Source organism: Lepus europaeus, chromosome 7, assembly GCF_033115175.1.
Source record: "Lepus europaeus isolate LE1 chromosome 7, mLepTim1.pri, whole genome shotgun sequence".
Taxonomy (NCBI): Eukaryota; Metazoa; Chordata; class Mammalia; order Lagomorpha; family Leporidae; genus Lepus; species Lepus europaeus.
In genome coordinates this window covers 82,630,808-82,658,788 of record NC_084833.1, presented here as the reverse complement: position 1 = coordinate 82,658,788, position 27,981 = coordinate 82,630,808, and the positions used below count along the sequence as shown (strand labels likewise).

General features: G+C 40.7%; 1 protein-coding gene across 1 annotated transcript in view; it reads right to left on the bottom strand.

The window, feature by feature from the left end:
- HEPHL1 (hephaestin like 1) overlaps positions 1–27,981 on the bottom strand; it is an 84,515-nt gene that overhangs the window by 41,859 nt on the left and 14,675 nt on the right. The window contains exons 2-6 of the mRNA XM_062198310.1: positions 25,250–25,494; positions 10,833–11,045; positions 9,589–9,768; positions 4,883–5,137; positions 2,071–2,239 (exon numbers count right to left, since the gene is read on the bottom strand). Of these exons, the coding sequence (XP_062054294.1) occupies positions 2,071–2,239; positions 4,883–5,137; positions 9,589–9,768; positions 10,833–11,045; positions 25,250–25,494 (1,062 nt within the window). The remainder of the gene's footprint in view (positions 1–2,070; positions 2,240–4,882; positions 5,138–9,588; positions 9,769–10,832; positions 11,046–25,249; positions 25,495–27,981) is intronic.

The following is a 27,981-nucleotide window of genomic DNA, read 5'->3' as shown; positions in this document are numbered from 1 at the left end:
AAAACCATTTCTATATTATCTTATTACTATCAATAGCACTGTCACTCTTGCAGTCACGTAGACTTACTTTGTAAAAAATTTTTGTACCTTCCTTTTCTACATCATTTTTCATCTGTTCTTTTCCTTTCCTCCTACCTCAACAAATCCAGCTCATGCCCTTATCACCTGGGTTTAGACCATTATATGAACCTCCTAACTGCACATTGCACCCTTGTCTCACACAGACTCATTTTGTTTTCAGCATATATACCACTATGACATTAATCTCCAAAATGGTAAATTCCATTGGCATTCACCACCTCCAAAATCTTCAATTTTTCCCAAAGCCAATCAAATAAAGTTAAATTAATACCCAGTTTCCTCTAATTCATTAACTATTTCTATGGATAAATACCCATTTCCCTGTGCAAACCTTCCACTCCACTCATTCTGATTGTTTTAGCCACCTCTACATCTATTTGCTATTCACTTAATTAAATTCCATCCTTCTTTGAGATCCTGTATAACTCCCATTTCCTCTGTGAAGTTTTTCCTGGCTACCATTTCTGTTTCCGAACACCCAAAGAACTCACTGTCTGGATGACTAATCTTACTCTTATTTGTAGCTTGCAAAGATACTTCTCTTGTCTTGTAAACACAGATGCTTTCTCCACCTATGAATGGGAAGATTGTCTCAGACATCTTTATACCCTTTATGTCATCTAGTACCTTGTGCTTTCATTTATTATATTTTAATCAATTGATTGAATATACTTTAATGTTTCATATTACAGAAGAAACTTCAGAATCCTACAAGGCTTCCATGACATAACTGTAAATGTTAATTCTCATTAATCTGTTTATGAAACAATAAACAGAAATCAATAGAAAATGTTGATATCACAAAGTATTTTGTATATGGTTCACAAAAATTCTTAGGCAAGGTGATTCAAGTGCTTCAGTTTGGTGAAAGAATGAATGCATGAATAACTGACTGAAATATGCAATTAAAGAAACATGGGGCTGGTGCTGTGGCGCAGTGGGTTAAAGCCCTGGCCTGAAGTGCTGGCATCCCATACGGACACCGGTTCTAGTCCCGGCTGCTCCTCTTCTGATCCAGCTCTCTGCTGTGGCCTGAGAAGGCAGTAGAAGATGGCCCAAGTCCTTGGGCCCCTGCACCCATGTGGGAGACCCGGAGGAGGCTCCTGGCTCCTGGCTTCAGATCAGCAAAACTCTGGCCAATGCAGCCATCTGGGGAGTGGCCATCTCTGTCTCTACCTCTCTCTGTAACTCTGTCTTTCAAATAAATAAAATAAATCTCTAAAAAAAAACTAATAAAAAAATAAAAAAGAAACAAAAGTGTATGGTCACTGATTGGGAAATTTTTTAAGACATTCCTTCAAATATAAAAGGGTCATAGAGTAACAGCCATCATTCTTGGTATATTGCACTCTACACTTTTAAGTGCTTTTACAGACATTATTGCATATGATTCTGTAATAACCAGTTACAGGAGTTAACATCCATTTAATGAATTGCTAGATTCTACTAGGAAACACTATGTACTATGGGAGTCCAGAGAGAAAATAATTATGGCTGGGAGGTCAGGGGAGGCTGCATTTGAGAGGTGACATTAGGGTTAAGCTTTGAAGAAAAATTGACATTTTACTGGACAGGGAAAGTAAGGATATTCATAGTTTACAAATCAGGCTGCCCATGAACTCAAAAGCTTATCTCCACTGAAGGAGAGTCTCATCTTATTTCCTCTTCAAGACTGCCTACTCTGCATGTACAAAGGCCTTATTCTAATCATTGTTAGCTTAGTATTTCTTGTGGCATTCTACCACTGCAATTTGCAGAAACTAGGTACTCAAGAAATGTTGAATGAATGAATGAGCGGATCTAGTATTTGGATTTTGGCATCAGGGCATGAGTAATAACTACTCTGCCAGTCTCCGTTGTTCCTAAATTACAGGGCTGAGAACTCCTTAAGCAGTAGCCTTATGCCATCTATGTGGTATGGGCTCATCAGAGCAGTGCCTAGAAAACTGATGAGATCAGAGGATTGGGAACACCGAAAAGAGTGCTTACCTGCCAGAGGCATTGAGGGGAAGACCACTAAATTTGTCATAGCCTTGAGGACCATAATCCCAAAGAACCTTCTCAGCTGCTATAAAGTAGCGCCTTTGATGACCCTTCACCTTGGAGTGAGACACATCACTTTTGCAGTTACCAACATTGTATTGCCCCAGCATCCCAGCTGCAGAACAAAAGACAATCACAAGGCGAGGTAAAAATGTGCACAAGATAAACCATCTAGGAACAGACTGATAGATTTGAAGCCAGGAACATTGAAAATTTTGTACAAGAAACATAAACAAAGTTAAAAACAAATGGTAAACAGTGAATAGGGGGATATTTTTAACATGTGACAAAAGATAAATATACAAATTACTTTTCAAAATAAAGAAGAGAATAGTCTTTTTGCCCAGTGGTTAAGATGCTACTTGGGGCCAGCGCTGCAGCTCACTAGGCTAATCCTCCGCCTGCGGCGCCAGCACCCCGGGTTCTAGTCCCGGTTGGGGCACCGGATTCTGTCCCGGTTGCCCCTCTTCCAGGCCAGCTCTCTGCTGTGGCCCGGGAAGGCAGTGGAGGATGGCCCAAGTGCTTGGGCCCTGCACCTGCATGGGAGACCAGGAGGAAGCACCTGGCTCCTGGCTTCGGATCGGCGCACCGCTGGCTGTAGCGGCCATTTGTGGGGTGAACCAACGGAAAAAGGAAGACCTTTCTCTCTATCTCTCTCTCTCTCACTGTCTAACTCTGCCTGTCAAAAAAATTAATTAATTAATTAAAATAAAATAAAAAAGATGCTACTGGGGAGATATTCATCAAAATGCAATGCCATTATCTCTATATGGGATTACTGATTTTAAAAATTGAATTATATGTATTTTCTAATGTTTCAACAATTTTTTTCTACAGATATGGACAATTTAGGAAATACTATATTCCAGTAAATGTACAAAGAGCAGTTTATGCCCACAACTCCTGGCCGAATCTAGCAATCTTAACTAGTCTTCAGATGCCCACTAATATCTTGATTTTAAAGCTACAATGTCTTCCAGGTTTAACAGCATGAGAACCTTTAAGAAAAGGAAACTTGCCATTTTTGTTTTAGTCTTCCCAGAAGAATACCCAGGGCATATTAACATAATATATAATTTGTTATTTATATTAATTTATAATTGTTTATATTTATATTTATAATATACTTATAATTTATAATTATTATTGCAGAAACAGAGACAGACAGAGCTCCCATCTGCTGGTTCACTCCCCCAAATGCCTGCAACAGCCAGGGACTGGACCACGTCAAAATTGGGAGCCAGCAACTTAATCTAAATTTTCCATATGGGTGACAGGGACCCAACTACTCAAAATATCACCTGCAATGGCTGGAATCAGAAGCCAGAGCTGAGCATCAGACCCAGGCACTCCTTTATGGAATGCGGTCATCTCAACTGGGATCTTATCCACCAGGCCACTCACGCCATAACTGATCAATTCTTGAGTTGAATTGATTTGGGTTAAGCTAGCTGACTAACACTACCATCAGCTACATAAAGTTAATGGGAGCAGTTGTGTGTTATCAAAGCAGTCCTGAACAGCTGGATGCCTGCACCTGCACTATTTGCATAGTTAGTAAGCTTATTGAGTGTCTATCTCACTGACATATTTTTTTTTTCTGTTCTTGTTTTCACCAACTTGGACCAGATTCTTTATGTGTCATAACTCTCATGCTGCCAATGATTCTTAACTGGTGCTCAGTAGCCAGAATTTTTCCAGCAAATCATTTCTGCATACACATGTGGGGACTTTAAAAAGTTAGTGGAAAGGCATATTATTTTAAAAAATAGAGATTTCAATTTTTTTGCAATAAAATAATTTGTCTTTTAATCCTAGTTCCACAATGTTTTTTGAAGTACCCTCATATGTTAATCTTCCCATAATGCACTGATCACAGTAGGTCACTAGTCTACATCAGATTCCAGGACTCACAATTGCCTTGACATTGAAAGGTCTTTTTCCAGCAAGGCCCATTCTGCTCCCCTGGACTTCTGTCTCATCACTCCTCTGGTATGAACCTTACCATCTAGCTGAGTAAGGGCTATCCTAAGGAATCAAGACCACGTCATTCAACAAGTCTTTAAGTTACTTAGTGTTTATTTAGAATGTATCATGGGCCATGAGGACAGCTACAGCTCAAGGATTTTTTGTCTTAATATAAAAAACATTCTAATAGAGCAGTCCAGAATGAGATGAGCTGATGCAATTGCTTACAAGAGCTGTCTTTAAAGGAAAAAAAAAAAAAAGAATTGGGTAGCAGACTGGTCCAGTTTATCTAGAAAGTTCTTTCTGATGCTAAAACTTTCTTATTTTATTTAGAGCCACTGAAACCGAGAATGCGATTTTCCTCTACCTGGAAAGCCTTTGTTCCCTTCCTTGTCTAGGCAGCTCCTGCCTTATGTCAATGCTCAGATTAGGAGCCAGCTGCTCAGGAAATCTCTCTGCTTGTTCTAGAGCAACGGCAATGGCAACCTAAAAGCATTTATCTCAATCTTCCTCGAGTCATATTCATTTTGTGAATGTCTAATTGCTAGATTATAGGTTCTTTGAAGGTCTCATCATTCCCCACCTTGGTCATGGAAAAGTGATGAATAAATATCTGTTGATAGGCTACCAAGTAAATGTGCATTGTGTTTTTCCATACCCTTAATGTTTAATCAAATAGGAATCTACCTAAATCACATGCTTGATGAGCACTTCCTCTGTGCGGTTTAGTTGTACCATTCTAAGCATACACACACACACACACACACACACCGGTCTTTGTCCTTCTTACCCTGCAGGTGGTCGCTGACTTGGCAGGTTATCATCCACTTCCCAGGATTCGCCACTATCATTTCAGTTGTGAGGAAAGTGGCTGGGAACAGGTTGATGACATCAGTCCGGTGCCCTCTGCTGATGAAGGTGTTACCGTAGAAATAGATGGAATGGATGTCTATCTCATTCCCCATTCCAAAGAGGTGCCAGGACACAGATTCACCCACACACATTTCAGGCTCAGGGAAGTTTCCAAAGAGGTATCCATTGAGGGCTGAAAGCAGAAGCACACTAGTGGGAGAGACTTCCCTGCAGAGGCGAGCAGGACCAGGAACATAGAGCATACTGGAAGATCAGTGCAAATCAGTGGCTGTAATGTTGAAGAGCTTGACTCTCTAAAAACAAATGTCCCAGAAGGGAATGACAAGCTTTGCATTGCTCTTTTCTGAGAAAAAATACTCACTGAAAGTGAAGGTCAGCACACACTGAAAATAGCCCTGAGCCCAATAAAGGGGCCAGGCATAAACAGGAGGTTCAGTGCCCTCCTGTCCTCACCCATATTTGCCCCAGCACCAGGCAGTACTCCTTGGAACTAGACACCTGCCTCGCTCATCTTGCAGCTATTGGGACCCAGCAGAGAAGCTGGCACAGAATTAAGTGACAAACCAGGCAGCAAGGACAGGAAATGAGTGAATTAGGAAGGATCTATAAGGCATGTTTGCATTTTGTTGCTTTAAGAAGCAGACAGGAGGGGCTGGCACTGTGGCAGAGCAGGTAAAAGCCACTGCCTGTGGTGCTGGCATCCCACATGATTGCCGGTTCAAGATCCATTTCCAGTCAAGCTCTTTGAAATGGCCTGGCAAAGCAGTAGAAGATGGCCAAGTCCTTGGGTCCCTGCGCCCATGTGGGAGATCTGGAGGAAGCTCCTGGCTCCTGGCTTCAGATTGGCACAGCTCCAGCTGTTTGTGGCCATCTAGGGAATGAACCAGTGGGTAGAAGACCTCTCTCTCTCTCTCTCTTTCTCTCTCTCTGCCTCTGTAACTCTGCCTTTCAAATGAATTAATAAATCTGTTAAAGAAAAAAAAGAAGACAGGAAAAGCAGTTTTAATTACTGTTGGGAGGGTAGAATCTTACTGACTGAGTTTACACCATTAAGTATGGCAACAATAATACTTATAAACCATCAAAATAACAGCTTGCACTGAATGAGTACAGAGAGAACTTGATTTAGAACAGTCAAAAGCCACAATATTTCTTCTTAAATTCCAATTGATTTTAAAAAATTGTTATAATTGTTAAAAATCATTGTTAAGGGGCTGGCGCCGTGGCTCACTTAGTTAATCCTCTGCCTGCGGTGCTGGCATCCCATATGGGAGCCGGGTTCTAGTCCCGGTTGCTTCTCTTTCAGTCCAGCTCTCTGCTGGGCCTGGGAAGGCAGTGGAGGATGGCCCAGGTGCTTGGGCTCTTGCACCCACATGGGAGACCAGGAGGAAGCGCCTGGCTCCTGGCTTCGGATCAGCATAGCTCCGGCCGTAGCAGCCACTTGGGGGGTGACCCAACGAAGGAAGACCTTTCTCTCTGTCTCTCTCACTGCCTAACTCTATCTGTCAAATAAATTTTAAAAATTATTGTTAAAAAATTATGTAGGTGGGGAGTGACTGCTAACGGATGCAAGGTTTTTCTTAAGGGTGATGAAAACATTCTAGAATTCAATAGTGCTGATTTGTGAATCTACTGGAAAAAAAATGGACTTGTACACTTTAAAAAACATGATTCTCTTTAGGGCACATTTTCTATTCACTTCTGGTGATGAATGAGGTCCTCCTGAATGTACACCCTCTGGCGGCTGTGGCAAACTGGCTGCCATCTGATCTCTTGTAATCATCCATGGGCTTCTGGTGACCCGGCTTCAATGTTGTCAATGGTCATGAGTGCCAAATACTTATGGACATCCAAAGAGAGGACTTGAGAAGGTGTCACTGGCTACTTTGTAGAAAAAACTATCTCAACTGATAGCATAGGGACTGCAAAATACCTTACATTTAAGAGTTATCTTTCTTTTCTCCTCTCCTGTTTCATTCTCTCTATGGACTTAGCAAATGTAATTGTCATAGCCTCTGGTTAGTTTTAATCACATGAGGTTAACTTGAAAGGGCCCAAATTGTAGCCCCCCCCCCCCAACTTCTCCCAGTTCCTGGTAACCACTAATCTATTTTCTGTGTTTGTGGATTTGCCTATTGTGCATATTTCATATAAATAGAATCATACAATTTATAGTGTTTTGTATCTGGCTGGCTGCTTTTCCATTGTATGAAGTTTCAAGTTTCCTCTGTTCTCTGTTTCACCACCTCCAAGTTGTTTTTGGTTTTGGTTGTTTTTGATTTCTCTCAAGCAGTGTCTTCCAGCAGTATGGGATCTCCCCACCCTTTATAAGCTGACTGACTTTAAGATGCTAAAAGCTTCAGGGCCAGGGCTGTGGCGCAGTAGGCTAAGCCTCCACCTGTGGCATCGGCATCCCATATGGGTGCCGGTTCTGGTCCCAGCTGCTCCACTTCCGATCCAGCTCTCTGCTGTGGCCTGGGAAAGCATTAGGAGATGGCCAAAGTCCTTGGGCCCCTGCACCCACGTGGAAGACCTGGAGGAAGCTGCTGGCTCCTGGCTTTGGATTGGCTCTGCTCTGGCTGTTGCGGCCATTTGGAGAGTGAGCCGGAGACTGGAGGACCTCTCTCTCTTCCTCTGCCTCTCATTGTCTGTAACTCTTTCAAATAAATAAATTTTAAAAATCTTTGAAAAAAAAGATGGCAAAAACTTCATATTTTACGTTTCTCATGGGCTGGGCCAGGGTGTACATATGACATTTCTGTATCTTCCTCTCAACTTTGTGGTAGCTTCGGGATCCACAGGAGAGAAGGCCCACACTTTCAGAAATGGAGAGTCCCTACCCACACTTCCAGGAACAAAAAGTCCTTGTCAAGATCCCCACAGGAGCCTAAAGTTCAACCAATGAGGATCAGACATGCCTCAACCTTTAATCCCCACACCCTGTATCTATAAAAGGAGTCCTCCCAACCTCTGACCTGTGCAACTTCCATGGCCCCCCACCGTGTTGTGACCAGGGAACCTCGCCCAGGAGCGGAATCCCAATAAAAGCCTATAAATTGATTCATCTGGCTGGGAAGATTTGTTATGCACCAGACACCTTGCATTTTGATGTGGACTTAAAACTGCTGTTAACCAGCATTCCAGCCTCAGAATCACCCCTTGGGGCATTCGGACCTGGCTAAAAGGCCCATGAGAATCTCACAGGCATGGAAAGCAAGACACTGTGGCAAAAATTACCTGAATGAAAGATCTCAGTGAACAAGACCCCAGCAGAAAGAATGAGCCATCAAAGAAGGAGGTGCCTTTCTCTGAAGGGAGGAAGGAACCTCCACTGTGATACGGCCTTGACTAAACAAGTTCAATTGGTGAACTCAAGAGACTTCCATAGCCTTGACAGCACTTGGCAAGAGCCTCAGGTGATTACTGATGTCATAAATAAGAGTGTCAATTGTTAAATCAACAACAGGAGTCACTGTGCACATGCTTCCCATGTAGGATCTCTGTCCTTAATGTGTTTTACTATGAGAATTAATGGTAAAACTACTAGTCAAACAGTACTCTATATCTTGTGCGGGTGTGTGGGAGCAGTCTGTTGAAATATTTGCTTAGTATATGCTAAGTTGATCTTCTGTACATAAAGATAATTGAAAATGAATCTTGATGAAGAATGGGATGGGAGAGGAAGTGGGAGATGGGATGACTGCAGGTGGGAGGGAGGTTGGGGGGGGGAGCCGCAACAATGCAAAAGTTGCACTTTGTAAATTTACATTTATTAAATAAAAAAAAATAATAAAATGATTTAGGAAGCACAATTAATTTAACTTAGTCCCATAAGTTTAAATAAATTAATCAAGAATTCTTAGATTAATTATTTTCTATAGTCTAGTTGTTATTTAATTTTTTCTTCTGCATTTATAGAAGTTTCCCTTGCCAGTATTTAAGAAAGACTGATTGTTTGCACACAGGCTAGTTTTTATTTTAAATGTAGTCTGTGTTTCTTGCATAAATAACTCCTTTTTGTTGGATATTTTCACTTCAAAAGAATCAATACTAGTAAGAAGGATTATGTGTGCAATGGAGTCTTAATGGATCAGTGCCAATTAGTACTTCTCAGCAAATCTGAGATCATCACTCTCATTTTGTAAAGAACAGGAATAACATGGGTCAAACAAGAGCCAAATGTATATTTAAACTTTATGCATAGCATAGTTCTTAAAGTTAGTAACCACCCAGAAAATGGTTACTGGGCAAAGTAGAGGTTGCAAAACATAGGATTATTATATACGGTGGCGGTTTCATTCTCCTTTTCCCCCTCTGTCAATCTAAATCCATTCATCCTATGGGCTTAGATTCAGTCCTAATTATCACTTTTATCCCTGCATTTTCTGTGCCACATCTTTGTCCAAATTCATAGCTAATTTCACATGTATCTAATGCCTTGTCTTCTTCAAAGTGTTTTAGGTTCTGACATGTACTATGTCTTACATCATTTTCCAATCATTTTCATCACTAAGTATAAACTTTTCAAAACTAAGTGCAACATGTCTGAGTATTCTGCAGCCCTTGTAGTACTTTATCATATAAAGGCACTGGTACATATTTGAGAACAAATGAAACACTCACCATGCATTTTATTACTCCTCTGGAAAACAGCATCTTTTTTGTCAACTGAATTGGGATCAGTGCAGAAATGTCTGATATTTTCATCAAGGTACCAGCTTTGGTTCTCATCCACCAGAGTAAACATAATAACAAACTCCCGATCCACATCAGTCCTTGTCCCTGAATATCTATTCAGTATACCTATCAGGCACAACCAAAGGAGTAAAGAAAAAAGTCCAAGGTGAAATAAATCAAGGTGCGTGCTGTGGTTTGGACATGGCTTATTCCCACCAAAACTCGTGTTGAAATTTGATTCCCCACGTAGCAGGATTAAGAGGTGGTAGAACCTTCACAAGGTGATTGGATCATGGGGGCTCCACCTTCTCCAAGAGATTAATGCTGTTCCCTTGAGAGAGGGTTGGTTATCCTGAGAGTGGGTTGTATAGAGTGAGTTTGGCTCTCTCCTGCCTCCTCGTTTGCCAGGTGATATCTTCACAAACGCCTACTTGTCCCCCTGCTTTTCGACTGCACAGGGAGCAGCACATGGCCCACACCAGAAGCAGAGGAGCTGCTGGTCTCCTGCTCTTGGACTCCCAGAAGCATGAACCCAAATAAACGTTGATCCTTTACAAATTATCCATCTTCAGACATTTTGTTACAGTAACCAAAAACAGACTGAGACAGTGATCTTTGCTTTCTGCCAAAGGTGTCAGACAAATATGAGCTTTGTCAAAGATCTATAAATACAAGAATAACCCATAGTATAATAGCAGCAGAGGGCCATAATGCAAATGACAGAGTATAGAAAAGAAAAGTCACAAAACAGAAATCTTCACAACTTCACACTTCAAAATCTGGATGTCCCTGAAAGAAGTCAACATAATTGACAGAGCAGAGACACACCGAATCAACTAATAGTAAATAAAATAACAAACTATTTGGCTGAAATAATGAAGTAAGAGACACCTTGAACATTTGACTAAATTTCTCACTTTTCTATGTATGGCATTATGCAATGTAATTTTCCTCAGAAAAGCATATGTGTTTCAGAATGGTCATGACAATTCTTAGTGTTATCGCTCTCTGCTATGGTGTCAGATTTATCTTACAAGTTAGAAGGATTTCCCTAACCTCAGAAAATTTGGAAGAAGAGCCAATGGGTGGAGCAAGGGAGGTGGGTGAATTCAAGACCTCAAAATTATTCACAATTTGAAAACATCAGGTATCTGGGATAAAGGGTGCAGTGGAGTTGGTGGCCTCCTTACCTCCCTTACACACCAGTAGGGGGCCTATTAGCCCAGAGCAGATGTCCTTGGGTGCATCAATGTGTGAATGGTACACCCAGGTCAGGCAGTTGGCATCCGCTGGAGCAGGTGCATATTCTTCTCTCACTGGCCAGACATAGGTGTAATTTTTGCCAGGAGGAACCATGTCATCATTCTTGTTCCTTCCAGACGTTCCATCTGGATATAGGGCTCCTTCCAAGAAAAAGATGAAACATAGTTAAAACACAGATATCACATGTTATCATAGAAAAGGCCAGAGCTTTGGAATCAAACATAACTGAATTTAAATTTATTTGCTAAAGGATCTGAGAGAAGTTCCTTAAATTCTTAATGTCTTTATTTTCTATTAGTAAAACTAGAAGGTTGTTTATTCTTGCAGGAATAGGAGAACTAAATGAGAGAATGTGTACAGGGTGTTTTTTTTCCCAGACACAGGAACTTAATAAGTGTTCAGTATCATAATTTCTGATGGAACTACTGTACCAATCAGGAAGACTCAATTCACCTCACTTAGCATCAACTCAAGAAAGGAAGGAGAAGCAGCAGAAGACATGTTGAACACTTCTTAGGGACTTATTACAGGTTCAGCACCTGTGCAGGTGCACAGAGAAATGAGAAGGAAGGGTAAGACACTTCCTCCTCTTAAGGTTTTACAGTTCTGTTGGGCAGATCAGAGTATGTGCCATGAATACATGGGGCACATTGATAAGAAAGCAGAGTGGCATGTGGAATTAACTCACCTCTGTTTGCCATTCACTGTCAGAAATCTGAAAATTATGGTGCTGGCTCCTTCCTTCCATCCACAGTTCTCCCATCCTGTTGGTAGAACTGATCCCCACAGTGCCGCCAATCAGCCAATCAACCACATGTCAATGACTCCAACGTTCATCTCCAGCCTGAACATCAACTCTGAACTTGACACTGATATCCAACTACCCACCTGACATCTCAAAGAGATCTCAGATGCAACACTTCCCAAGGAATATTATCTCTTCTCCCAAGCCTGATCCTCAGCCACTGCCTCCTTTCCCAGTGAAAGACAACACCAGTATCCAACATCAGAAGCCAGAAACAAAGGAAGCATTCTTATCTTCAAGCTCCTCCTCCTTCTTCCCCATTTCCAAACCACCACAGGTCGTGCCCCAGCTTCTTCTCAAATCCATCCATTTCCACCCATCCCGACCATTACAACTATAGTCCACACTACCATCATCTCTCTTCTGACTTCTGAAATAAACTCCTGGCTGGCTCCTCCATGTCTTTTGCCTCTCTGATCCATTTTTCTTGCAATAGCAAGAGTGATCTTTTCCAATCTCAAATTTGATTATATTGTTCCCTGATTAAAATGATCCCATGGCTTTCCATCAGTGTTGAGATGAAGGTTAAGTATGGGATGAAGGTCAAAGCATGGCCTGGCTCAGGCAATCTTAAACTCCCTGGATGAGGTCAGTTCTCTGAAACACATTCACACAGAGTAAAAGGAAGCCCAGTTCATGCTTTAGTTTATAGCCACCGAAGGTAGAATGCCTAGAATAAAATCCTTTCTCCATCGTGTTGGCTATGGAATCAGGGCAAGTTCCTTCTTTTCTATGAGTCTCAGCTTCTTAATTGTAAGATGACAGTAATTATAGGTGTACGCCACAGAGTTACTGGGGCTTATATTATACAATATTTGTAAGGCACTTATCACAGTGTCTGGTATATAGTAATCATTTCATAAACACCAATTATTATTTATTCAAGTTTTTTATTATTGTTTTTAATTATACAAGGGTACTTCAAAAAGTTCATAGAAGCTGGAGTTAAAAAAAAAAGCTTGATGCAAAATTGTTGAAATCCATTCATAGTTCTTTTCATAATACACATTTTACATGACATTTTTGAAGATCCTTAAAATCCATGGTTTTCAAATGTGTGCAAGTGTGTGTTTGTTTACAGGTATACACTCAGTTTGTGTGTGTGTGTATGTGTGTGTGATTGCTTGGTTAATTTCTGTCTCCTATGTTAGACTGTAAGTTCTATGAAAGCAACTACCAGGCAACTCTTTGCTCATTATGGTATCCACAGGGTCAACTCCAAGGCTTACTGTGGTAGATGTTCAATATGTTTCTGTTGAAAAAAATAAAGTGAGTGAGTGAGTTTGTCTTACACTGCCTTTATCCAAAGCTATATGAGTAAAATGCATGGCTTGGGAGTTTCTGAATTTATATATTGAAAAGCTAAGAGTCAGGAGTAAGGGGGAGGGTGAGTAGGAGATGGGTGTGCCTTAAAGCTTCAATTTTTTTTTAATTTTATTTTATTGGGCTGGCGCTGTGGAATAGCAGGTAAAGCTACTGCCTGCAGTTCTGGCATCCCATACGGATGCTGGTTTGAGTCCCAGCTGCTCCACTTCCAATCCAGCTCCCTGATAATGTGCCTGGGAAAGCAGCAGAGGATGGCCCAAGTGTTTGGGCTCCTGCACCCATGTGGGATACCCAGAAGAAGCTTCTGGCTCCTGGCTTTGAATTGGACCAGCTCTGACCATTGCAACCATTTGGGGAATGAATCAGTGAATGGAAGATCTCTCTCCTCTCTCTGTTTCCCCCCCACTCCTCGACATCTGTAACTCTACTTTTCAAATAAATAAATATAACTTAAAAAAAAATCCTCTACTTCCCCCCAAGAAGAAAAAATATTGCTCCTCAACAGTAGAGACAAGGGCTATAAATAATCATTAAATCTCAAATTGTCAATTTCACTCCTATACATTATATTTTTAGGTATTCTATTAGTCCTCTATTGAGCTCACTAATTTTACTCTGATTGTATGATACAAATCAATGCATATAGGAGCCGGCGCTGTGGTGCAGTGGGCTAATCCTCTGCCAGTGGTGCTGGCCTCCCATATAGAGCCGATTATAGTCCCAGTTGCTCCTCTTTTAATCAAGCTCTCTGCTATGGCCTGGGAAAGCAGTGGAAGATGGCCCAAGTCCTTGGGCCCCTGCACCCACATAGGAGACCTGGAAGCAGCTCCTGGCTCCTGGCTTCAAATCAGCCCAGCTCCAGCCATTGTGGTCATTTGAGGAGTGAACCAGCAGATGGAAGACCTCTTTCTCTGTCTCTCCTTCTCTCTAATGCTACCTCTCAAATAAATAAATAAAATATTTTTAAAAATCAGTGCATATAGCAATTGTTTATAGATTCTTCTATTCAGAATTTACTGAATGGGCTTTGCTTTTGATGATTATTATTGGGAGTTGCTAATGGCTATTATTGAAATAAGGAGGTGGAGCCTCTGACGAACTACTGGTGCTGCCTCTCAAGATGAGGGCTACCACTTGGAATCCAAAATAAAGTGTTAATATAAAACAAGAAATGATTTGGAGGTGGATAGTTTATTAAGTTATTCTGAAAGGTATGCCCCAAAAGGGAGTTTGATAAGAATCTTGAACAATGGTACATTTACAACAAAAAAGAATAAAACACGATTACTAGGGTAAAAACATTTTTAAAACTTGTAATATACAATTTTAAACTCATCATATTTTAGAATTTTGAGGATTGGTAGTATTTTGTAAGAAACAAGCCGGCTCATTAACAAATGGTAGAAGAATTAAATGAATAATCTTCCAGAGAAAAACTTACCAATTCCTGTCCAAAAAAAAAGTACATATTTGCATATAACCAGTAAACATGCTCTAAAGAATTTGCCATAGAGACACACTTGAAAATGTTTTTCAAAATACACAAACTAGAAGCAATATAAATTACACATTCATACAGTGGAAAATGGAAAAACTGTTAAAAACAATCTTTATATATGAGTTAACATGAGAAAATCCTGGGACCGCATGCGGCACAGCAGGTTAGGCTGCCACCAGCAATACTGCAATCCCATATGAGTGCCAGTTTGAGTTCCAGGTGCTTCACTTCTGATCCAGCTCCCTGCTATTACACCTGGGAAAGCAGCAGAAGATGGACCAAGTGCTTGGGCCCCTGCCACCAAATTGGAGACTGGATAAAACTCCTGGCTCTGGACTTCAGCCCAGCCCAGCCCAATCCCAGCCATTGTGGCCATTTAGAGAGTAAATCAGCAGATGGAAGATCTCTCTCTCCATCCTTAACTCCCTTCCTCTCTTTACCTCTGTGACTCTGCCTTTCAATTTAAAATAAATAAAAATCTTTAAAAATAGAAATTATTGAAAAGATGAAAAATAGGAAGTATAATAGCATAACATAATCTCTTCTGTATAAATGAACAAGGATATACACATATGTAGGCATATACATGCATGTGTTAATACATTATAGAGAAATTTTCAAGAAAAATTTATAAGAAATTGTTAAAATGGCTGTCTTTATTAGAAGAGATGAGTGAAAGGGAATTTTCTTCCAATCTTTTCAGTTCTCTGTAATCTTAAAAATTTGTAACTATGTTCATATACTACTTTTTTCCTTTGTCTTTGAAATTAATTTTAAAGAGAATGTAAAGAATCAGATTGTGTGCCATTTTTCTTTTCTTTATATACCATTTTGTATTTAAAAAAACAGTAATATTCATTTTCATAAATTGTACTAATGAGGCCAGGGTTGTGGCGCAGCAGGTTAAGCCACCATCTGTAGCACCAGCATCCCATTTGGGTGCTCATTCAACTCCCAGCTGCTCCACTTCCAATCCAGCTCTCTGCTGTGGCCTGGGAAAGCAGTGGAAGATGACCCAAGTCCTTGGGCCCCTGCACCCACTTGGGAGACTTGGATGAAACTCTTGGCTCCTGGCTCTGGTCTGGCCCAGCTCTGGCCATTGCAGCCATTTGGGAAATGAATCACTGAATGGAAGGTCACTCTTTCTGTCTCTCCTTCTCTCTCACTCTAACTCTGCCTTTCAAATAAATAAATAAGTCTTTCTTAAAAAGTAATAATGATTAAACATAGTTTAATGAAGATCAGAAAATACTAATTCATTTGGTCATTAAATGAAAGAATGCATGTAAGAACTCTAGCACTGGCCTTGGAATCCAGTAGCTGCTAGATTAAAGTTAGTTCCACCCATTTGCCCACTTCTAAGTTCCATTCTCTACCCCTCCCCTTGATGACTATGTTGGAGGTAGCAATTGTGTATCTACTCAACTGTCCTGCCCTATTAGCCAGGGTTGTGTCTGGGTCACAGTAAATACTAAGTTGCATTAAGCAGAGACTTCAACATTAATAAGCTTGCAGTCTTGAAGACAAGAAAAAACTGATAAAGTAGGACAAGGAGGTCAGCAAATCCTCTTTCCCAAAAGCAACTATAAATATGGACATAATCAGTTCATTAAAATTTTTTTCAGTACTCTGGAAATCTAATAGAGGTATTCAGCTGTATTTATGCTGAAAAAAAAAATGAACATCAGCTAAGAGTGGAAATCTGTGTATTCTCGCCTGGGGCAGCTCCTGTCCCTTTTTGCCAAAGCTTCAGCTTGATTGTAGAGATGGACTCTAGGTGTTTAAGGACAGCGTTTATCCAATTATTTGCTTACCACTAAGTTAAGAAGATATAAGTTACCCCTCAGAAGCCAGAGTCCCTGCCACCCATGTGGGAGACTTGGATTCAGTTCCTGGCTCCAGACTTTGGCCTGGCCCTGCCCCAACTGTTTCATGCATTTGGGGAGTAAACCAGCAGAGGAAAGCTTCTCTCTCTCTCTCTCTCTCTCTCTCTCTCTCTCTGCTTCTCATATAAATAAAAGTAACTAATCAATTAAAACAAACCTTATACTTTAATTACATTTTCCATGGACTTTTTGAAGTACCCTTGTATTTGTGTCTCAGATTCAAATTGATTGAAATTAAATAATTCAAATAGGAAAAATGTGAAACCATGTTAATAACTGAAAAATATATTTCTGACACAAATATTAATAGAGGTAAAGATAGATATTACACAAAGTAATAGAAGGGTCAATGTATCATGAAAATATACCAATTATAAATGTAGTCATGCCTTGTTTTAAAGTGAGAATATAATTCTCCTCATGGGCATTGTCTACCTTAGAAAAACTACTACAGAACATGCCTGTGACTATAGACTTGTAGTTCAGGCCACCGAAGATTAGAGATGGGAAACCGGCACTCCCTTGACTTGCATCCTCTGGTCTGCTTTAACACAAACCAGGAGGAAAAGAAAGCTAGGCATCAGAAGCAATGGTGGCAGGCCTATTAATGGCTGATCTGTACAGTGATCTGCCCTCAAGGAGACCCAACAGGCCAGTCTACTGCAGTGGCTTTCAATGTGGTAAGCCTGGGCTTCAGCAGAAGTCAGCTTGTGAAGAGCCCTGGCAGCTCTGCCAAGAGTTGGATCACTGGAAATGGACCTGCCCTGGAGTGGAAGGATGCCCAGGTCAGAGCCACAGATCTTATTGGCTCCAAGCTGAAAAGCCCTTCACTCAGCCCAACTTCCAAAGTGACCACTGCAGTTGAGGGGACAGCCAAGTAGGGTCAGCAACATTGCAGGCAGAACTGTAAATTTCTTGTTAGAGATGCCACCTGCCTTTTCCTGGCCAGCTCTCCTCCCAGGTCAGCTAAGTAATGAAAGTCAACAGAGTGCCTTCCCCTAGGAGGTTCACACCTCCCTTAGGATGTACCCCATGTGAAGAGATAGGTAGGTCTGGGCCTCTTAACTTACAAGGCCTAAAGCTCACCAGATGATTATCAAGCCCCTTCTATCAGGTTCTATTTGCCTCTCAATCAGAAAACTTAATTGTAGCTTAGACAGCACCTTTCTTAGCTCCTCTAATAATGACTCTGTCCTTTGTTCTAGACCCTGTCTAGCGCACTTGGGCCTCATTCCTTTGTAATCATAACCTCTACTCTACCACCAATGGCTCTACTCCCAACCTGTGTGTACTGATGGTCCTCTTCCCCACTTAATGCTGTATAATTGTTCAAACCTGGTTAATGCCACTCTTAGGATCATTGGTTACCATCCTCACCCTGTCTTTTATGACCTTGTCTAAATATGATCAGAGTTGGCGAACTTGGAAGGCTTCCATAGCCTTGGCAACTCATGACGAGAGCCCAGGGTGGTTACTGGTGCCATAAACTAGAGTGTCAATTTGTTGGGTCAACAATAGGAGTCACTGTGCACTTGCTCCTCATGTGGGATCTCTGTCTTTAATGTGCTGTACATTTTGATTTAATGCTATAACTAGTACTCAAACAGTATGTTTCACTTTGTGTTTCTATGTGGGTGCAAACTGTTGAAATATTTACTTAATATATACTAAATTGATCTGTATATAAAGAGAATTGAAAATGAATCTTGATGTGAATGGAAGGGGAGAGGGAGCGGGAGAGGGGAGGGTTGTGGGTGGGAGGGAAGTTATGGGAGGGGGAAGCCATAGTAATCCATAAGCTGTACATTGGAAATTTATATTCATTAAATAAAAGTTAAAAAAATAAAAAATAAAAATAAATAAATTAAAAATATTCCCTGAAAGAAAAATCCCAATCTTATAAGGCTTTCAAGTATGAAAAGAAACAACAGCAATTTTAAAAATTATCTTTCAGAAAATAGGGCCGGCGCCGTGGTTCATTTGGCTAATCCTCTGCCTGTGGCGCTGGCATCCCATATGGGTGCCGGGTTCTAGTCCCGGTTGCTCCTCTTCCAGTCCGGCTCTCTGTTGTGGCCCGGGAAGGCAGTGGAGGATGGCCCAAGTGCTTGGGCGCCTGCACCTGTGTGGGAGACCAGAGGAAGCACCTGGCTTCTGGCTTCGGATCGGCACAGCACCAGACGTAGCAGCCACTTGGGGGGTGAACCAACGGAAGGAAGACCTTTCTCTCTGTCTCTCCCTCTCACTGTCTATCTAATTCTGTCAAATAAAAAAAATCTTTCAGAAAATAGAGAAGGAAGGGGAAATGTCCTAATTCATTCTATGAGGTAGACATTATCTTGATAACAAAATCAGATGACGACATCACAAGAGAATACAGACTCCTACTCCTCATAAATGCAGACACAAAAATTCTTCACAAAATATTAGCAGAACAAATCCAGTAACATATAAAAACATAACACCATGAAACAGCACCATGACAAGTGAGATTTATCCCATGATTTCAATATTACAAACAATTAATTTACTACTGCATGTAAATAAAATCAAGGACAAAAAATAAACTAAACTGAAAGCAAGAATTTTAAAAAATGATAGATATTGGCACAAACATCTCAATGATGCAAAAGAGCATTTAACAAAATCTAGTAATTGTTAAATTGAAAACTCTCAACAGAATAGGAATAACAGGCAATTTCCTCTACCTGATAAGGAGTACTTAGGAAAAATCCACAGTTAACATCAGTCTTAATGGAAGAAGACTAAACGCTCTCTTCCTAAGATTGAAAGTAAAGAAAGAATGTCTGTTCTCATCACTATTATTAACTATTGCTCTGGAAGTTTAAAGCAGTATAATAAGGTAAAAGAAAAAAAGCACTGAAGGTATACAGATGCCCAAAGAAGAAGTAAAACTGTCTCTATTCATACCATGAAACTATATAGAGAAAGTTCCACAGAACCTACTAAACATCCACTAATTTTAAGACAAATTTATCAGGGTAGTAGTATACAACATCAATAGATCCAAATCAATTGTATTAGCAATAAATAATTCAAAGTTGAAATTAAGAAAACCATTTCATTAACAACAATATCAGAACAAATCAACCATTTCAGAAAAATTTAGCAACACAAATGCACTGATACATTGAAAACTAAAACTTTGCAGAGAGCAATTAAAGATATAAACTCCTGCGGCAGGCATTTGGCACAGTTGTTAACACACCCCTCGGGACAACGACATTCCGTAATGGAGTGCCTGGGTTTGCGCTCTGGCTCTGTTTCTGCTAATGCACAACCTGGGAGGCAGCCAGTAATGACTCAAGTATTCAGGTTCTTGCTACCCATGTGGGAGGCCCAGATTGAGTTTCCAGGTTCCAGCTTCAACCTGCCTCAGCCTTGGCTTTTGCAGGCATTTGGGGAATAAATCAGTGGCTAGGAGAGTTCTCCTTCTCTTCCTCCCTTCCTTTCCTCCCTCAAATAAATAATATTATATTAATAAGTAAAATTTAAATTCCATGTTTATTTTATAGATTAAAACACTCAGTATAATTAAGATATCAATTCATATTTAAAACCCACGTGGCAATTTTCCCATAATTAATTGGTAAACTCAGTGCAATCCCCACCAACATACCAGCTAGCTTTTCTTTCTTTTAAAAAATTATCAGTTATATATAAAATTCATGTATAAATACAAAGGATGTAGAATAACCAAAAATCTTAAAGAGAAGAATAAAGTTATAAGATTTATACTACTTAATTCCAAAACATGTGGTAAGTCCACAGTAACCAACACAGCGTGGCATTGGTGCATGGATAAACATAGATCAACAAAAGAGAATTGAGCTCTATAACAAACCCCTTATACTTATGGTCATCCATCAGTGACTATAGACTATGATTCATTCATTCATCTATTATTTCCAGCACCCAGAATCAATCTCTAGTCCTATTGAGTGCTAAATGGCAGGTTTATGAATGAATGCAAACCATTCGAAAAAATACATTAGTGGTGAAAAAGAGAGATGATCTTGATGTAATATATGGCAGAGGAGTAAATTAAAGAATTGGGGATGTTCATCAAGGTTGCATGTACCAATGCCATCTCACTAGTCCAAGTGATCAATTTCAGTTCACAATTGATCACACTGATAGGTCTAAAAGTCAAAGGGATCACATAAACAAGACTAGTGTCTACAAATACTGACTGATAGAATAAAAAAGGGAGAAAATGATCCAACATGGGAAGCAGGATACACAGCAGACTCATAGAATGGCAGATGTCCTAAACAGCACTCTGACCTCAGAATCAGCCCTTAAGGCTTTCAGATCTGGCTGAAGAGCTCATGAGAGTATTTTAGGCATGGAAAGCCATGACACTCTGGCAAAAAAAAAAACAAAACAAAACAAAAAAAAAAACAACAACAACAACTAAGTGAAAGATCTCTGCAAGTGAGATCCCAGTAGAAAGAATGGGCCATCAAAGAAGGAGGTACCTTTCTCTGAAGGGAGGAGAGAACTTCCACTTTGACTATGACCCTATCGGAATAAGATCAAAGTCGACGAACTCAAAAGGCTTCCATAGCCTTGGCAACTCATGACTAGAGCCTAGGGAGATTACTGACGCCATAAACAAGAGTGTCAAACTATGGCCGGAGCCATGGCTTAACAGGCTAATCCTCTGCCTTGTGGTGCCGGCACACCGGGTTCAAGTCCTGGTCGGGGCGCCAGATTCTATCCCGGTTGCCCCTCTTCCAGGCCAGCTCTCTGCTATGGCCCGGGAAGGCAGTGGAGGATGGCCCAAGTCCTTGGGCCCTGCACCCGCATGGGAGACCAGGAGAAGCACCTGGCTCCTGGCTTCAGATCAGCACGTTGCGGCGGCCGCAGCGGCCACTTGGGGGGTGAACCAACGGCAAAGGAAGACCTTTCTCTCTGTCTCTCTCTCACTATCCACTCTGCCTGTCCAAAAAAAAAAAAAAAAAAGAGTGTCAAATTGTTAAGTCAACAACAGGAGTCACTGTGTACTTACTCCTCATGTGGGATCTCTGTCCTTAATGTGTTGTTCAATGTGAATTAATGCTATAACTAGTACTCAAACAGTACTTTACACTTTATGTTCTGTGTGGGTGCAAACTGATGAAATATTTACTTAATATATACTAAACTGATCTTCTGTATATAAAGATAAGTGAAAGTGAATATTGATGTGAATGGAAAGGGAGAGGGAGCGGGAGATGGGAGGGTTGCAGGTGGGAGGGAAGTTATGGGGTGAAAAAGCCACTGTAATCCAAAAGCTGTACTTTGGAAATGTATATTTACTAAATAAAAGTTTAAAAAAAGAATTGGGGATATAATCATTGAACAGTTCTTAAAGGTATAAATTATTAGTGGAAAAGACCCAGCTGTAACTAGACCTCCACTGTGTACTTAGCTGGAAGATCATGTTAATTCTGCAACATGGCTCTTGGTTAAACATTGCACAGTCCTTACCTCATTTCTGTAGATAAGGTTTTGTGAATCTGTTTTGTATTGTGAAAAGTTTGTAACATTATATATATTTATTATAAATCAAAATATCAATATCTGTAACAATTTGCATAAATGGTAAATTTTGAATGTGTTGTAATTTTACCTAGATGTAAAATTCTACACGTATTAAAAGAAAATGTACAAAGTTTTTGTTAATAAAAATGTAATGTTTATATATATGTGTAGAGAGAGAGAGAGAATATTAAAGAGAATCAAGGGCCCTAAATCACATGAAGCAAGGATCCGACCACTGCTCTGCACTTTCCCAAGAGCCCTCTGAAAGACTCAGGACAGTTAAGAGTCCAAGCTTCAACACACCTTGCCGAGATTTGCACACAGGAAGGAGAGGGCAAAGGAGCAGTATGGAGTGGTGGTAGGGCCCTGGAATGGGGAATAGAAGTGTGGCAGACAGTCCATGTCTATTATAACTCAGATCCTAACCAGCAGCAAAAATTTGGTCTTGATTTTTCACTTATAAAATGATTATTTTAGCGTAGATCTTGGATACATTCAATGTGTTGAGAGAGCACTTACCACAAAGCCAGGCCCTGAGCCAGGCACTGGGGGACAGTGATTCGCATACTCCAGGATAATCTCTGCTCTCTAGACACCTATGTTCTAATGAACAGATAGATACAAGGATGCATACTTACTGTGCAAGCTTTGCTAAGTGCTGTGAGATAAACCAAGAGACTCCTAATGTGGGAGAGACCTACGTAAGGCCAGGACTAGAGAGGGCTTCCTGGGTAAGTGATATTAAAGAGTTCTGATTTTAGAGACCCACGGATATTTCAGGGGCTCTGAGAACTCCTTAAATTCCAAATGTTGAGCACACACGTGTTTTTCTTGTGGGAGACCTCCTTGCTTTCATGAGTGCTGAGAAGGATCTGTGGTATACCAATGTCCACATTAGCATCATTTGTAACAGTTAAGAGTGGAAGTAACCCAAGAATCTATCAAGAGACAAATGCTTAGGCAAAATCTTGTACATATGGAAAATGAGGCATTTTCAGCTATAGAAAAGAATGACAGATGCTGCAACACGAATGAACCTTGAAAACGCTGCGCTGTCATAAACCATATGCAAGACGATATTGTATGGTTCTGGTTACATGGGCTACTTACACAGGCAAGTTCAGGGACATAGAGAAAGTAGAATAGAGGTTACCAGAGGCTGAGGGGAAGGGGAGAGGGTATTATTTCATTGATACAGGATTTCTCTTTGAACAGTTCTGGAGACGAACAGTGGCAATAGTTGTGCACCATTGTGACTGTAATTAATGCCACTGAGTTATGCCCTGGATTATGGTTCAAATGGTAAACTTTAAGTTATATATTTTTACCACAAAATTTTTTTAAAAGGACCCATGGCCCCATGAGGCTTTGTAAAACTTCGTTTTATACCTTTGCTAAACTAGTGGTTTTGACTGTGATACTACTATAATTTTAATGACTTGTGATTACTTTAAAATTAACTGTATATGGGTGAAAGGGTCATTTTTCTATTCAATTATTGTTTGTAGCCATTGTATATATTCTCACTAAACTAGGGTCTTTTTGCTTTTTACTTGTGAAACTTCTCAGTTGGTGAAGCATTAAACCTTTTTATTGTAATGTAAACTTAAACTATGTTATCTCAAAAATAAAAGGAAAGAAAGAAGGAAGGATGCAAGTGGAAGGGAAGTTATGGGGGGAAAAGCCATTGTAATCCATAGACTGTACTTTGGAAATTTATATTTATTAAATAAAAGTTAAAAAAAAGAAAGAAGGAAGGAAGGAATGGAGGAAGGGGAAGGAGGCAAGGCGGGAGGGAGGAAGGGCAACCATTATATTCTTAGAATTGTATGTACAATATATATTGAAATTGTTAAAATCTAATTAAAATTAAAAATAAGTAAAAAGATGAAAATAATCACTAGCCTAAATGATCTCTCAGCACACCTTCACTCTATCACAGTATGCTTTCCAGAGACAAGTGGAGTACTGAATAAAAAATTAAAGATTTCAAAATAGCTCTATTATCTCCTTGTGTAAAAAGACAGGCATATCTATTTTGCATCTTCACTTTCTATCTGTAGTATAAGTAATACTTTTATAAAACCATAATAAAGCAAGATACATCAGTAATGATCCATTTTATTTGCAAAATTTCACCTTTAAGTTTAGCCAGCACAATTTTACGTGTGCATGCTCAGTAACTAAGAAGTGCCAAATCTTTGCTGCACTTCAGTTTGGGGAAAAGATCCAACAACAAGGGAAAATTCAATCTTGTGTTCATCATCGGAGTTCCTTCTTCTGGCTGCTTATGCACACCTTGCTGAAGCAACTGTCAAGCAAGTTTGGCTGCCATGGGACATTTGTTAATACCTAGAAGCTCTTCCCTGATGATAGCAAGGTGTGTTGCATCAAAGCAGATGGTGGAGTGCTGCCACATTCCCCAGAGGCAGTGACATATCAGGTATAGCACCATCCAGTCCATTCTATCTGGTCATGAGCAGGAATGCTACCCTGTGACAATATGCTCTTCTTCCACATGTTAATAAAAAATGAAAAAAAGAAATGGAGAGAGGAGAATAGTGAGGACTGTTGGGGTACTAGTAATGCTTTGTTCTTAATTTGAGTATTGGTCATGAGTGTGATCAGGTGACCAAAAAAAAAAATATCCCATTTATGTGCATTTCCTGGTATGTAAACAGTATTTCAACAAAATTCTTTTAATAAAAATGCAATGAGAAGTGCAAAAACTTCTTCTGGTGTCTAAGAAACATTTCTAACTCAAAAGTTTAAGAATGTTATTTAAATTAAAATATACATATTCAAGAGGAATCTTCAGAAACTACTCTGTTGAAACTCCCATAGCACACACAAGAAGACAAAGGAAACACCGAAGACAGAAGCCTGGCGCAGGACAGTGAAGATCCCCTTGTACTGAGTTAACAGAACATGACCTGGGTGGGTGTTGGTAGGAACACACAGCTCTGCACCCAGTGTGCTACCAGGACAGCAGGATAGAATGACTGGGAAGAAAGCAAGGATGCTCCTGGGGGTATGGTGGGACAGGGGCCAAGGGAACCCAGCCCCCAGTTCAGTGTCAACATAAGAGTAACAAGGATGGGAGGAAGGAAATAAGGGAACAGAACAGGAAGAGGAGAAAGAAGAGAGACATTGAAGGGAAGAGCAGAAGAAAACACAAGAACATCTGTAATCACAAGGTCTTACAGTCCCTGGACATGTAACTGCAGTTACCCTACTTATGAACTACAGAGAAAATGCCAATAGTAAAGGATCAATATTTACCTTCCGAATCTTTGTTGTAGAAAACGCCATGCGGGTGCAAAGAGTAAGGTCGGGAAGCAAAGTTCTTTAAATGAATGACAATCACATCACCTACTTCAGCCCTCAAGATGGGGCCCAGGAATCCGAGCCACGAGGGTTTGGGGATCTCCGTGGAATAGGTTCCATCCGTGAAGTGTCTGTAAACAGCCTTTTTGTAAATACCGCCTATCCTGTTGGGCCCTCTTTCGAGAAATAAGGTCGCAAGTCTAAAAGTAAGAAGGAAAATATTTTATGATTGAAATTAATGGATAAATCCTAACAGCTTACCTTTTACATGTTCCCAAAGTAGTTGCCTATATGGATTCCCACTTGGTGTTCACCACAATCTGTGACCTCTGTAGGACCGGTAAGATTATCTTCAGTTTACCAATGTGGAAACAAGGCTCAGTAAGTGAATTACCAAGCCAAAAGGGACAAATAGTGTTCACAGACAAACTACAACAAAACCAAAGGACCCTCAAGTCATGGTACTCATTTGCCCCTTTTTATTCAACACATTCCCCCACCCCTTCACTTGCTCATTGAACAAGCACTTACTGTGCACTTACTGTATCCCCAGCCCTTTGCTGGGTACTGTGGAGGGATGCAGAATGTTATCACCTAATAATGGAAGAATTAAGTGCCTGTGCAGAGAGTATATGACGAAGTAGCAACTGAGTGGTAAAAAGATAGCTCAAAGGGCTAATAGAAAATGGATTTTTTAAAGGTAAGTTCATTTTGATGCAAAAGAATTGAAAACCATACAGAGTTCTTTTTCCATAAGATTAATTTTCATGAACTTCCATGAAGTTCCCCTCAGACAACAATATAAGCTCATATTCCCAGGATTATAGCAGTTGAAAGATGGGAAATATGGCTGTGAGTAGATGAGGTCACAAAATACTATGAGAGAAGTAGGTGTGGGTATCAAAGGGAGAGTGAGGACAGGGGCAAGGCATGAGCAACAAGGAGAAAGAAATGCACATGGAGAGGGAGAGCAGGGTACAGGCTGGGCACAGGTCTAAGAGAATGAGCAGTGGGCAACGCAGCTGCATGCAAGTTCTGAAGGTGGTCTGATAATGAACTCTACCTCCAGGCTGAAAAATTAAAGGACTCCCTGAGATGTTTCAAAAATGGGTGACATGATCATCAGTGCTTAAGGACCATTCTTATGGCAGTGGTGTGCAAGCTTTAGAGGGTCAGGCAAAGGGGAGAGCCAAGATGAGGGGCAGAGAGACTGCAAGGATACCAGAGGGGATAGTACAATAGGAAGAAAGGATGCATGGGAGGGGACAGAATCCTAAGACTCTATGTGACCCTGTGTCCTCCTGGGACCCCAAAGTAAGGAGACAGTGCAGGAGTTCTGGGAGTCTAACACCATAGCAGCACTAGAGATACCATTTCAGGGTGACCATAACATATCCCTGTGGAGTTGAAGTCCCCTTTCCCACTCTAAGTCTATGTGCCTAGCATGGAGTTCCAAGCCTAGCTCCAATCCTGGAGGTCCTGGCTCCTGTTTGAGGGAAAGCACAGCCATCGCAGTGCAGCTGTGCCTCTCTGAGAGCTGGAAGCCATGGCCCGTTCTGGCAGATGCCCCTGCAGGTGCACATGCATGTGTTCCCTCTCAGTCATTCCACAGACAGTAATTATGACAAGCCCTGTACTCAGTGCTCGAGACACAGACAAACAAGACAAAGTCCCTGCCTTGAAGGAGCTCCCACTCGGGAAGGGAGAGTTATGAGAATACCGATTATATTCTGGAGTCTTTAATATTGAGTGGAAAATAGGCCAGGAGAAGTTTCCTAGAGAAAATAATGCCTAAATATTCTCCCAAAGAACAAAGGGATGTTATCTAAGCAAAGGAGATGGAAAAACTTTTCTCTTAGAGCACTTTTCCCTTCTCATTCTTAGAGCACTTTTCCCTTCTCATTCTCTGTGCTTCTAATAAGGTCCCATCCCCAGTTATGGTGGTGGAGCAGGGAACTCACCCTCAACTGTGGTCATGTCAAGTTCCCCTAATACACTGAACACATGGTGAGACTTTTGACCCATACTTGTCATTCACCCCCAATAAGTTCATCCTGAACCATAGTGATTAGTTCAAGGACTGTCACAGATGGGTGGACTGGTTCAATCCAGGGGAACCTAGGGACTTGTGAAGGATCTCTTTACTGTGTACTGTGGGGTGTGGATGTTGGGCATCTGGCAATCATATGGCTAACCAAGGAGAGAAGCTTCCTGAGAGCTGGCACTTATTCTTCTGATCATTTAAATTTTACCACTTACTTCTCCCCTCTCATCCACTTCTACTCACCTCCATTATCATGTCACTATTCCTTATGTTTGTCTCTTTCTCATCTATTGAACAGTCTATTCTCGGAGTTGCTTCCAATAATTCAATCATCCATCTAATTAATTTTAAAAGGTATTAAGTACCTATGAGGTATCATTAAATCTTTTCTTTTCTACCCTTCTTTTAAGATTTATTTATTTATTAGAAAGTCAAAGTTACAGAGAAGAAATGGCAGAGGCAGAGAGAGAGATATCTTCCATCTGCTTGTTCACTCCCCAAATGGCCACAACAGTCAGAGCTAGGCCAAGCTGGAGCCAGGAGCCAGAAGCTTCTTCTGGGTCTCCCACATGGATGCAGGAACACAAGGACATGGTTCATTTTCCCAGGTGCATTAGCAGAGAGCTGGATCAAAAGTGGAGCA